Source organism: Rhipicephalus microplus, chromosome X (genome assembly GCF_043290135.1).
Source record: "Rhipicephalus microplus isolate Deutch F79 chromosome X, USDA_Rmic, whole genome shotgun sequence".
In the NCBI taxonomy this organism is placed as follows: Eukaryota; Metazoa; Arthropoda; class Arachnida; order Ixodida; family Ixodidae; genus Rhipicephalus; species Rhipicephalus microplus.
In genome coordinates, this window is record NC_134710.1 from 133,366,343 (window position 1) to 133,380,240 (window position 13,898).

The 13,898-nt window shown below is 46.3% G+C and overlaps 1 protein-coding gene across 5 annotated transcripts in view; it reads left to right on the plus strand.

The window, feature by feature from the left end:
- Nucleotides 1–13,898, plus strand: part of LOC119176491 (G patch domain-containing protein 1) — a 98,793-nt gene that overhangs the window by 18,869 nt on the left and 66,026 nt on the right. For all 5 annotated transcript variants that reach the window (XM_037427797.2, XM_037427792.2, XM_037427798.2 and 2 more), the window contains exons 4-5: nt 1,765–1,922; nt 13,384–13,747. In XM_037427797.2, coding sequence (XP_037283694.2) covers nt 1,765–1,922; nt 13,384–13,747 — 522 coding nt within the window. The remainder of the gene's footprint in view (nt 1–1,764; nt 1,923–13,383; nt 13,748–13,898) is intronic.

Here is a 13,898-nt window from a genome sequence, read left to right on the forward strand (position 1 = left end):
GTGGCTCTATTTATGTCGCCTACCAGCACAGCACACCTTTGGTTGTCGTGGCAAAAATAAAAAAGAAAGAAAGGCAAGAAAGCTTCATTCTCCACTTGACAGCACTCAAAATGCGTCTAGACTTAAGTTCTCACAAAATAAAAATGTAACGAGATACCCGTGCCATGCATAGTATCTTGATACTATTGATACATTGTAAAAGTATTTTGCTACTGAAATACAGATACATTTTTCATATGTATCTCGATATAGAAACACAGATACTCAAAAGTATCTCTGAAATAGTATCGCGATACTCTTGTATCACGCTACTGCCCAGCCCTGATGTGTGTGACATCGTGTGCTTCGTGAGGTGTTGTCCTCTTCTAGCTGTTTCAGCCTCTGCAAATCGTGCAATTTTCAATTCCAAGCTGGATTAGCTTTATTTTATACGCAACTGGCCACGCAACATTATTGTTGGCTGGAATGCTGACGGGTACGAATGCTCCGCCGTGGTGGTCTTGTGGCTAAGGTGCTCGGCTGCTGATCTGCAGGTCGGGGAATCGAATCCCGGCTGCGGCGGCTGCATTTTTGATGGAGGCGAAAATGCTGCAGGCCCATGTGCTCAGATTTTGGTGCACGTTAAACAACCCCAGGTGGTCGAAATTACCGGAGCCCTCCACTACGGCGTTTCTCATAATCATATGGTGGTGTTCGGACGTTAAACCTGACATATCAATGACGCTTATGAAGCAAGTGGCTTATTACATCACAGCTTGCGAGTGCACCAGTGTTGTCAGACTCTCAGGCCACTTGCATGCTCATAAATATATTCATTATAAATTAAGGGCTTAATCAAATGCTTTGAAATTTTGCCAGCTTGTTTATGAACATCCAAGAATGAACCTCCAATACAGATTATGAGCGAAAATTGGGTGTCATGTCCCCTTTAGGCCAAATTCAAATGTGAAAAACTTCCATTATACAGTATATGTCAAATAAGAGCAAATAAGTACTACTAAATTCCTGCCATATCGTTTACTTTAGCATACTACCTTGCAGTGATCGTGCAAAGGAAGAAGTCCCTAGAGATCACACTTGTGCTCTAGAACCTAATGGGCAGCATTTCAAGCCTATTGTTCCACAGCTGCGCAACCTATTCGTTCACTCTCTGTTAACATTGTGTAAAAAATATTTGTCTTTTTGGACTCATCTTGGCTTCTTCCTGCTGCATGTTTAGTTTAAGAGAGATAGTTGTGGCCACTGAGTAGGATACCGTATATGAAATTTAGATGCGTATGGCTTAAAAATTTGTTCACTTAACTTAGCTTTCATAGATCAAATTGGTGTACCAGCGGTAAGTAAAACAAAAATAAAGGACCCTCTGCCGTCCTGTAAACTGGCTTTTATATCTACCGTTTTTTTTTCTCTCTAAGGAATAAAGCACATGCACTTACTTGTGTAGCTGCAAAATTGAACAGTACGAAAGACATGGATGCAAGAAAGCACACACACAGACACTGGACCAGTGCTTGTCCTGTGTCATAAAGATGGATACAGAATCAGCACTGGTCCTGCACTGATGTATCTTGTTGTGCTGGCATTGTTTGTGCTGTTCAACTTTACAGATGTCACACAAGGTTGCCTAAACAAAAGCACTGCTGAGCCAAATAAATCAGTTGTCTAATTGGCTGTTGTGCATCAAATGTGTTGTGGTAGCACTTCACTTTCCAGCTTGCAGAGATGTCACTGCTCTTTCTGAAAATGAAACTTCTTTTTACTTAGGACCTGGGGGAATTTGGAATCGCTCCTCAAAGGATCCAAGTGCACGATAACTTTGTTGACTTCACTGAACAGCGGAAACGACTGCGGGAGCCGCCACGCATTCACCAAGGTCCCATACCTGGTTCCCCACCTTTAAAAAACCTATTTAAGCCTGTCAGGTGAGGAGACTTACATGCATGGCAGAATTTGCTTATGCATTTAGTGCTCCAAGGTCACAATGCAGCAGAAATTACAAAACAGAAAAATTCCCTCTTTCCTGCCTCACCTTGCCTTATTTGTCATCGTCAAGAAAAATTTACACTGCGCGGTAAAAAGCATGAATGCACTGCCAACTTGCCCAAACACTCACGTTAATCACTTATTATCATGTCACAGTAAATTTCGCTAAAGCCCCTAAAGTTGGTACTGGTTTGTGGGAGACTAATAGCTCTAATAATGTGTGTTTGCACTTCTAAAGACATTTGAGTATAGTTTGTTCTGCTTTTATGTGAAGTTGCATGTTGTATAATTCAATGCTTATATGATGTTTTTTCTAATGTACCTTGCACAATGTAGTTTCATAGAGGTTTTATCAGCACTTTTTTTTATGAATAAGTATGCTGCTTTAATGCTAAGTTGTGCATCTGTACTGTTGCATTGAGGAAGCATTTTTGAACCTTTAATACAAAACTTGAAACTGGCCAGGTAGGAGCTGAGCATATTACAGGAGTGAGTTAGTTGTAGCTTTTAACAGCAGTTTTTAATGTTATTGTTACAGAAACTTTGTACACATCATGATTTAAGTTCAATACTTAAATCGTGATCTCATTTGATATTGTTATGAAGCCATAAAAATGAGGGATATATGCAATGGTCTGCAAGAACACGTGTCGTGGTTCATTAAGAAAGATAAATAGCTCATTAGGAGAAACAGAGCCTAAATTTTCATTTTTTGAGAATTAATTTTAGTATTGTGTTATCTTTTGAACATAAAATATAGCTCTCATATACCTTTTCTTATCATAAAATTATGGTTTCTGTTAGATTTTACTGCAAATACCTTACAGTACCACCTGTATATAAAATTGCAAAGCAATAATTTTTGTCATAGAAGTGAAAAGATGTTGGGTACCATTAGCTGATTTGGACGAAACCATGTTGTGTGGATCGAAACAAAGTTTAGTGGGATGCTGTAGAATAGGGAGCTCACCCTTTATAGGTAGCCTATATTTTATACACGGAATATAAAAACCTGCTGTGTTATATTGATATAAACTACAAAGAAATGTATGTGTAAGGAGGAAGAAGAGCGATATGCCGTAGTGGGCCACGACATTAGCCTGAAGAGCCGAGCACTAGCTGTTGTGATCCACTCTGTCATTCGTGTGACAGTTGTTTCTGCTACGAACAGCGTTCGTAAGCGTCCTGCTTAAGTGCTGTACTTGTACTAATAAACCCCATTTAATATGAAATAACTATCACTGAAATCAAGCCAGTAGTTTACTGAAAGAAAAAAAAAGTTGGACATATGCATATGTCCTACTGACTCCCGAGAGTGTTTTCAAAAAGTGGAAAAACACTGTCCCACTGCCTCATAAGGGTACCATCTCACAATTGCATAAACAGGTATTTTGGGATTTAACGGCTGAAGCAAGTGGCACAGAGCATCATTTCTCAATTTGTGAAGACCTTATTTCAGCCGAACACCACCAACAGTTGCACCTCTTGTGAGCCCTCATAGCGCTGTAGTCTGTTCCTATAAAGCTTGTTTCACCGTACGTACAAGCCTTTTTTTTTTTTTTTCGTCCATTCAGCTGTCCTTGCTTTTACTGTCAAAATTGTCAAGGGCAAATGTTGTCCCTGAGCATGTGCCTGCTTTTCAAGAGGCATCATGAAAAATATTTTCACACACCAATATCTGCAGTTGGGCTGAGGGATAAGCTGAGCAATTTTGTAGAGGATTATTCCTATGCACAGGGGTGGAAGTGCTGTGCCATTTGCGCCATTCTGCACCAATCTGACCTGCTGCACCAAAACAGCAATTTTCGTGTGCAACGCCAAATTTAGCTGAATTTTATCATCAATCGAGCAACACGCGTGAGATTAGACAAAGGGCGCAACCGCGTCCATATCAAATTAGTTTGGTGGCGTCGTATTTCGGTTCATGCATAAATCTTGTTAAGGTGGTGTTTGTGTGCATACCTCATTATGCGACTCTATATATGTTTTAACAACAGTTAGCCAAACCATATAAACTGAAAAAATTGATCAGTTTCACCGGTGAAGTGATCGCTGCAATAGCGAAAATTTTTAATGGTAATGGAAATGCCGCACTCATTTTCTATTTTTGCTACTGCACCATTACGTTTGTCACACTTCCTTGCCCAATCTCCTCCCGAATGACTGGGAACGATCTAGATAGTCTTAGAACCTTCCGATGAGATTACGCGCACAACATGTATATTAGAGTTTGTTCTGGAACTTACGCAGCTGCTAGCGATAGTGCGGGAATCTTCGATGGCACATGTATGAATGCCGATGCACTTTGCTGCTTGGTAGATTATCGACGGCTGACGCTTTGATTTGCAGCTATTAGTCTACGACTTGTATTGCTTGTAGAGTGATGTTTTGTTTTCCAGAAACAGCTTTGCCCAAATAAGATTCACTCACGAAAACAGCGGCTGCTGCCTTCGTCAACCTCACGACCCTGTGGTAATACAAAGGTTGAAAGCTAACCCTTTTGAATCCGACATCGCGACACTCTGGAAAACGCTGGTGTAAGAAAGGACGTACGGCCGCTCCTTCCGTTGAGAGCGCACCACGTAGAAAGGTTTATGTGCCGCGCGCTGATGCTTGCTGATAGCGCATGCACCACCTTATCACAATCATGCCCTTAAAATCAGTTCACCGCTGGGACTCGATTCGTGTGACCCATCCCCCCCCCCCCCCCCCCTTTGGCCACGTATTTTTTCATGCTTGTTCAAGACGGGCGGCATGCTTCCTCTCTGCTTTAGCATTTGACGGCAAGTCTAACACGCGTTAGGATAGTGCATGCGCCCTCCAAGTGACGTGACGAGGATCAGCCACCTCATTTAATCTCTGCTTGCGCAGCGCTCACCACCCCAGATTGCGTAATTTTATGCGCGAGTAGAACGTGTAGACAAAGGACGCCACCACCAGCGCCCCCATCACTGTGCCGGCCATAAATGGGTAATGCAAAGAACGTCGTCCGCAAGTGAACGTGCATAGGCCCTCCCGTTTCGGTGGTCTTGAGGCACGATTTCTTAAAAATAGAGGACCTGGCAAGCTTCTTACGTCAATCCAACCTCACTTCAGAATAGTAGGAAGCGCATAAAAGTGAACTGCGGGTACACCGCAAAATATTGTGACGGGGCGAGGTCTTGGCTTACAGGATAGCGTCCATCGAGAATCGGCAGCCGAACAAGATGTCTGAGTTGCCTCTCGCGCAAGCGCCTAACGCACAGGCGTCTTCTTCATCTTCGCTAAGTGCCACGCTTGCTCCTGTCGATGATGCACCGTAACATCACTCCCCTGCGGCGGAAGCGCCGTCACGGCGCTTAGTACGGCGGCGACGAACGAGGAGGGTGATACGGTTTTAGTCTGGAAACGTGTACAACGTCTGTCTGGAGTGAGGTGGTCGAAGAGGCATTGTTTAGGGGTGCGATCTCGTAGCTCACGTCACTAAGTTATCGTAACACTTTGTAGGGGCCATGGTAGTGTGGTAGTAGCTTCTCTGACAAGCCGACTTGGCGGTTTGGTGTCCAGAGAAGTACCAGAGACCCCGGCGAGAAGTGCACGCTTTGGTGGCGACTGTCATAGCAGTCTTTTTGGTGCGCTTACGACAAGTGCAGCCGATCACGGGCAAGCTGACGGGCTGCATGGGCTCGAGAAACGACATCGCTGGCGTACTCAGTAGACAAGGGGGCAGCCGAAGGAAGGAGCGTGTCAAATGGTAATGCTGGATGTCGGCCAAATAGCAAATAAAACGACGAATAACTAGCTGTGTCGTGCCGTGAAGAATTGTACGCGAACGTGACAAAGGGGAGTGCTTTGTCCCAGTCACGGTAATCTGGCGAAACGTACATTGACAGCATCTGCGTCAGCGTTCGGTTCAAACGCTCGGTCAATCCATTTGTCTGTGGGTGATAAGCGGTGGTAAGCTTGTGCTCAGTGGAGCAGGCGCGGAGAATGTCATCCACAACACGTGAAAGAAAGTACCTTCCTCGATCAGTAAGCAGCTGCCGCGGAGCGCCGTGATGAAGAATGACTTCATATAAGAGAAAGTCAGCGACGTCAGTGGAACAGCTTGTCGGCAGTGCTTTAGTGATGACAAAGCGTGTGGCGTAGTCTGTGGCGACTGCAACCCATTTATTTCCGGAGGTGGACGTAGGAAACGGGCCCAACAGGTCAAGGCCAACACGGAAGAATGGTTCCGTCGGTATGTCAATGGGCTGTAGGAGGCCAGACGGTAGCACAGAGGGGCGCTTGCGGCGTTGGCAGCGGTGTCAAGCAGTGACATAGCGAACCACAGAACGATACAGTCCGGGCCAGAAAAAGCGATGTCGCACACGATCGTAGGTACGAGAGACGCCTAGGTGACCGGCTGTAGGTACGTCATGTAGTTGTTCGAGAACGCTGGTACGCAGGTGATGGGGAAGCACGAGTAGTAATTTCGGGCCATCAGCGTTGAAGCTGCGACGGTACAGAATGTTGTCGTGCAGTTCGAACAGGCGAACGGAAGGGTCCGTTGGAGCAGAGGTCAGACGCTCGATGATGGAGAGTAACGACGGGTCACGTCGTTGTTCAGTGGAGATATCACCCAAAGCGTGGATGGAGAGAACGCAGGGGTCTGAATCAAGGTCTGTCAAGTCGGGCGTTTCAACCGGATAACGTGACAAACAGTCTGCGTCTGTGTGGAGGCGTCCCGACTTGTAGTGGACCACGAATGAGTATTCTTGCAGACGGAGCGCCCAGCGACCAAGACGTCCAAATGGGTCCTTTAGCGATGACAGCCAGCAAAGAGCGTGATGGTCCGTAACAACGGAAAAAGTTCGGCCATACAGGTAAGGCCTGAATTTCGCCACGGCCCACACTAAAGCTAGGCATTCACGCTCAGTGATGGAGAACTTCCGTTCGGCAGGTGAAAGAAGACGACTGGCGTAAGCAATCACGCGGTCCTTCCCTTGCTGTCGTTGGCCAAGGACTGCTCCAATTCCATGGCCACTGGCATCGGTCCGAAGCTCTGTAGGTGATGCTGGGTCGAAATGGGCCAGTATTGGTGGCTTAGTCAGCAGTTGGATAAGAGCCGAAAAGGCGTCCGCTTGCTCTATACCCCATGCGAAGGAAACGTCCTTCTTTAAGAGATCAGTAAGCGGTCGAGCGATGTCGGCGAAGTTGCGGACAAATCGACGAAAATAGGAACATAGCCCTACAAAACTTCGGGCGTCCTTGGTTGAGCGTGGTTCAGTAAATTGTTGTACTGCTTGCACCTTTTCGGGATCTGGTTGAACACCATCGGCACTGACAAGGTGGCCGAGTATGGTGATTTGGCGACGTCCGAAATGGCATTTTGCAGAATTGAGCTGGAGAGCAATTTTTCGAAAAACATCCAGAACGGCTGACAGACGTGTTATATGGCTGTCAAAGGTAGGTGAAAAGACGATGACATCGTCTAAGTAACATAAGCAGATGGACCACTTATATCCTTGAAGAAGGGAGTCCATCATGCGCTCGAAAGTTGCCGGCGCATTACACAGTCCAAACGGCATGACTTTGAACTGGTAGAGGCCGTCGGGCGTAACGAAAGCGGTTTTTTCACGATCCATGGGGTCGATGGAAATTTGCCAATAGCCGGACCGAAGGTCGATAGACGAAAAGTATTGGGCACCATGGAGGCAATCGAGGGCGTCATCAATCCGAGGCAAAGGGTAGACATCTTTGTGGGTCACTTTGTTCAAATGGCGATAGTCCACGCAAAAGCGCCAGCTGCCATCCTTCTTCTCAACGAGCACGACTGGGGAGGCCCAGGGGCTGGATGAGGGTTCTATTACGTCTTTAGTAATCATTTTATCCACTTCATTTTGAACTACTTGGCGTTCCTTGTGAGATACGCGATATGGACGCCGCCGTATAGGACTGGCATCACCAGTGTTGATCCGGTGAGTCACTGCAGTTGTTTGGCTGAGAGGGCGGTGGTCAAAGTCGAAAACGTCTCTATATGATGTTAGCAGACTACGGAGGCTGGCAGCTTGCACTGCAGTGAGGTCGGGAGCAATCATTTTGTTAATGGCATCTGCAGGCAGAGTGTAATTGCGGCCAAGACAGGGGGATGTAGTATCGGTGTCCAAACCAGTAACGTTGCAGCTGTCAAGTGGAGATAGGGTGGCCAAAGACATGTCTTGTGGAATAACTTGAGTCAAGAGACTCACGTTGAGTAGTGGTATAACCACTGTATTATTAACGACGGCGACAACAGTGTGAGCAAGGGTGACGTCTCGAGCCATCAGTACGTCGACTATAGGAGTTACGAGGTAGTCACCATCGGGCACATGACGTGAGCACGACAAAGTGAGATATGTAGCAGCTTGCGGAGGCAAGCGAACGTGGTGACGAGAGCATAAACGGGGAGAATAGTCAGCTGGAAAATCGGAAAACTGCATCAGTTCAAGCTGAAGAGCACCAGTGGCACAATCAATGAGCGCAGAATGACGTGACAGGAAGTCCAAACCAAGTATTAAGTCATGAGGACACATTTCAATGACGGCAAACTGAATTAATGTAGGATGACCGGCAATGGACACACGGGCCGTGCACATCCCTTGAACATCAGGGGTCCTCCCATCAGCGACACGGAGTTTGTGGGAAGCGGCAGGCGTGAGCACTTTATGTAGGCGTCGGTGAAGGTTCGCGCTCATTACAGAAATGTGCGCTCCAATATCTTTAAGGGCAGAAATAGCCACACCGTCAACGGCAACGTCTAACAAATTTTGTCTCGCCGGAAGCGTCAAGAGAGGATTTGTGGAGGGAGTCGAAAATGCAGCGTCACCTCCGGGCGCTGCACCGTTTAGTTTTCCGGGTAGGCAGGAGCGGGGTTGAATGGGGACGACGGCCTGCGAGTCTGCGGTGAGCGAGACGACTGGCGACGTCCTGGAGGCGAACGCGACTGACGACCATGCGGTGACGGAGATCGGCTGTTGAACCTTCTGTAGTTGTTTTGCGGAGAAGGCTGCGCGGCGGACGCAAAGCGGGTGCTGTCCTGTCGGTAGTGAGGTTGAGATGAAGTCCGAGGTGGCGAGGACCAGCGGTAATTGAAGTAACGGACGACATGACCGATACGGCGGCAATGAAAACAAATTGGTCGATTGTCGACGGTTCTCCACGCAGCAGGGTCGCGAGATCGGGCCGTAAACTGCTGCTCGTGATAGGACGAGGATGGACGCCATGAAGCTCGCTGTGGGCTGGGCAAAGCGCACACCGAGGGAATACCTATGCTGGCGAGTTCTTGGCGGACGATGGCTTGAACCATGTTAGCAGCGAGTGGGGTCGTGTCACTTGCAGCGTTGTGAGCCGGAGCAGAGGCAATGGCTTCAAGTTTGCGCCGTACAATTCGGGTCACCTGATCCGATGAATCTAGAGGTGGTGGCTGTGTTCTTGCACGGTCTTCGCAAGATGATGTTGCAGCCATATTCGGAAGGCGGGTAAACACGCTGTTAATCCGCCGGCTCTTCGCTTGCTCAAAGCGTCGACATTCTTTTGTAATGGCGTCCACTGTAGAAAAATTTTTGCAGATGAGGAGGTTGAATGCGTCATCCGCAATCCCCTTAAGAATATGCCCGACCTTGTCAGCCTCCGGCATCTCGGCATTGGCTTTGCGACACAACGACAACACATCTTCTATATAGGAGACGTAAGACTCGGTCGAGGTCTGCACCCGAGACGCGAGCATTTTGTTCGCGGCCATTTTTCTTCCAATCGGCTTTCCGAACAGGTCCAACATTTTCTCCCTGCACACTGCCCAACTCCCAAGTTCTGTTTCATGGTTCTCATACCACGATTTGGCGGTTCCCCTAAGATAGAATAACAGGTTTGCCAGCATAAGAGTCGGGCCCCATCGGTATCGAGTACTCACACGTTCGTACTCTGCCAGCTAATCTTCAACGTCAACTTCATCTGGATCGCCAGAACCGCTGAACGTGCCAGGATCCCGCGGGGGTTCGAGCACGAAGGTTGTGGTCGCAGAAGGAGATGTAGTTACCGCATCATCTCCGGCCGCAGGAACACCAGGAGCAGATGCAGACGCCGTACTTTCCGTCATCGTTGTGGAATGACCCTTCAAACGACGGCCGTTGCGAAGTTCCGTTGCGAGGCGGTTACCCAGCACGTCCATCAAATGTGACGGGGCGAGGTCTTGGCTTACAGGATAGCGTCCACCGAGAATCGCCAGCCGAACAAGATGTCTGAGTTGCGTCTCGCGCAAACGCCTAACGCACAGGCATCTTCTTCATCTTCGCTAAGTGCCACGCTTGCTCCTGTCGATGATGCACCGTAACAATATGTTTCAGTTATTTCGGTGTGCTGCAATTTAAGCGCAAGCAAGCATAGCATGACATGGAATTTGAGGCAAGCACCCCGACGTGCATTATTTAACACCCAAGTGCGTTACACTTGGGCATACACATGATGCCAAAGCAATGAAATGCATACACGAGCAATCTATCTTACTATCAGTGATACGAAGCTCACTTTATCCGGTACAAATGGTCCTGACGATTTTTGTCTGTGCAGTTGCATTCTCCATCGATCTCTCGCTTCCTGTGCATTGGACTGTTGCTAAAATGTTCTGTTGATGGATGTATTCCATTTATACATTCTGCAAATGGGGATACATACGTGTCAACTTTCTCAGTGAACAACGAAAAGCAAAACCGAAGCGTCCAAGACAGCCCCGGCAGTCTCGGAGACCAACGGCAAGAAAAACCTCATAGGGTCTTGCTTCTTTTGTGATTTACTTGTGTGACGTAGGTATTAACATTTTCTAGTTGAACCCAGTACTTAGAGCCTTCAGAGCCCTACGTGCATAATGCTGTGTGTGGCGACTGCTTTAGATTATCGGTGGTTGCAGCGTGTGCAGTGTTTATCGCGCGCATCACCTGTTTACTGTTGCACAGTGTGCATTGCGGTCAGATGATCTGTTGAGCTTCATGATCAAAGTTGCCACGGTTCTCCGTCAAGGCTATTCAGAACAATAACAGGAGACCTACATTATCGCACTTTATCATGCGACCAGCTGTAGAGAACACGAGTGATTCGCTTACCCGACACATTCCCGATGGCCCGTATCTAGTGCTTTCGTCATTATGCTTCGCAAAAGCTGTGGAAATTATCAAAACTGAAGTCATTTACATCAGTGGCAATTCACAACACAAAAATAGTGTCGATTCGAGTCTTTTTGCAGAGCGCGGAGCTGTTTCATCTTCTCTTGCTTTCGCCGTCGTTTCGGCGAGTGAATCAACAAGCACTTCTGGTGGTTCGGTGATGCGTCCGACTAGTGGAGAGAAATTCGTAGCTCTTCTTCTAAGTGTTCAATGCACAAATACACCTAATATTTAGCTGAATCGTTTTTTCGTTCGCTGTAGTTGCACCTGGTTGCGCAGCAAACTGTGCAAGGTAGTTGGGTTTCGCATTACTCAAAACTGCGCCAACAGGGGAGGGGGGGCGCGGGGTGTCCGCAAAACTCCAGAGTCTGACGTACATGGGCGGGGAATGTTACCATCTTGTAGTTTACGTGGAACATGGCGGCGACAGTGAAAACCCTTCAAGGGCCCATGTAGTTTCTATACTAATAAAAAAAAAATCTCTCAATTGCCTAGCAGTGGCGTGGCGAGCCCATCTAAATTTCTTCGTGGTTCTCATGTCGGCTGGGGCACTTCAACGACCGGAACATAAGTTTATTACATTTATTTTTATAGAGCCCTATCGGTTTAGTATAAAGTTAACTTTTATTATATTAGTTTATCTCTAGTTTTGAGTTGCTGTTCATATTATATGCGGTGTTTTAATCACATTTTGAACATTATGACATTTAAACATTAACGTTTTTTATTTGTCGGAGTAGCTGTTCAAAGCGCCGCTTATGTTTTTTCTTCGAGTTGCTGTGCTTTCAACTTTGTTGTTGTAAGGTTTAAAATATATTCCTGCTCCCAAAGCTTCTCCAAAAGACTGAAGCCCGATTCCGTCCTTGTATGCACTTATCAGTCAAGTTGTTATGCAAATTTAGAAAAAAAAAAACCACGGAATGACTGGAAGCTAAAATGACCTCTCTGAAAAACCATAAAAAAAGGAAATTATCCAACATTTTGATTGGTAGGTGCTGTCTATCTCAAGAAGAGGAAAATTTAAAAGCTGTCATAAAAAAACCGAAGTTCAATGTTATGGTAACACTACATCCGCTTTTTGAAAGCATGGTAAAAAAATTTACGTCGAGGTTACGAAGACTTAGATAAAATATGAGTGACTTGACATTGCACTGATTGCATCCGGGGACGTGGGAGAAACTTTTGTCTCTAAACGAAAGAGTGGGACGTATGTGCCCCCTGTTGCACAAAGTTATAAAAAAATACTGACACGATTTGAAGGCATACGAAAGAGACATTTTTCGTTTCCTTGGTATGCAGTGTCAGCTCTCTCCACACATCGAAGCCGAGCAACACATATCCAATATTTATTTTGATTTTAGAGCTTTTGTCACTGAGCAGCAGCAAGCCAGCTCCACTGCAATGGACATTATCCCGACGAGTGAAGACAGTTCCTGAAATTGCGAGCTCTGATTTCAGTGGACAGCTGAAATTGCAAAAATCACTGTCACGGTCACTGTACGACAATTCACTCATCGTTGTTTATGTGCACCACGAGCAGATAACAAATTTGCCGCTAGTACGTAGCCAGTTGCTGTCTTCCCATGTGACTCATAGGTCGGCGAACTCACTCGTACTCACCCAGCTTAGATCGAGCCGTGAGTGTGAGTCTGAGTGATTCCAGGTAAGTAAAATTTTGGCGAGTCTGTACAAGTGAGTCCGGTTCAAAAAACTTTTAATGAGTGTGAGTCAGAGTGAATTCAGCTCAGGAAAACTTTAGCGAGTCTGATTCAGGGCGAGTCCTAAGCGCAAAATATATTTCTTGAATGAGTCTGAGTTAGTTCCACTTTGTTTTTGCCAATCTAAGGATGTCACACCGCTCAGACCCGTCCCTAAGAAGCTACCTTCTCGATATCAAAACTGAAAGCGTCTTTTTAAGCTAGCAGTAATGAAATTGTATTCGATGCGTCTCCAAGCACCGTGATACTTGTTTTAGGTTTTTTGACGCCAGTACTTCTATTTCAAGCAACAATCCAAAAACTTTTTGTAATTCACGTTAGTACGCCTTAAAATTAAATATGCAGACATTGCATCTGAAAGGTATATAACGTTTTGCAGATACACCCGCATAGTGCTCATGATAGCTGCTGGTGAGGTGCTTTCCCACAAGTGCTAGCTGCACTACTAAATAGTGCATAATTAGAAGAAATTTGTGCATTGCTCAAAGTTATTCATTCAGTACAAAAAAATATTGTGGTTCTTACAGTCAGAGTATTGGTGTCAAGCTTCTAAACAAGATGGGCTGGCGCCAAGGACAAGGCATAGGAGAACGTGTAAAACGAGAAAAGCCAAAACAGGCCCAGGACCTACCAGGTGTCAGAGTGTATGGCTGTGCCTTGCCACCAGGCACAGAGTCATCTAGTGAAGAGGATGAGTTTGCTGCAGGGCATTCATTTGCACCAGCAGATGTTGAGGATGTGCTGTATGTTCCCAAGGACAACCAACATGGCATTGGATATGTCCCTCTGGACAAGCACTCTGTGCTCTCAGCACCAATAGATATCGACCAGCCTACGACGACTAGGTGCCATTTGGAAAAAAGCAAAAGGAAACTTGCTATTACTGGACAGGTAAGTACTAAGAAGGCTTTTGTACAGCACCTAGGGTGCATGTCTTGTGAGTCTTCCATCCTGTTCTCCTCCCTCAGCAGCTGCTAATCTTCCATGGCATGTTTTTCTAAGCAATGTTACATTCCTTTTTTTTTTATTCTTTCTCCATGTT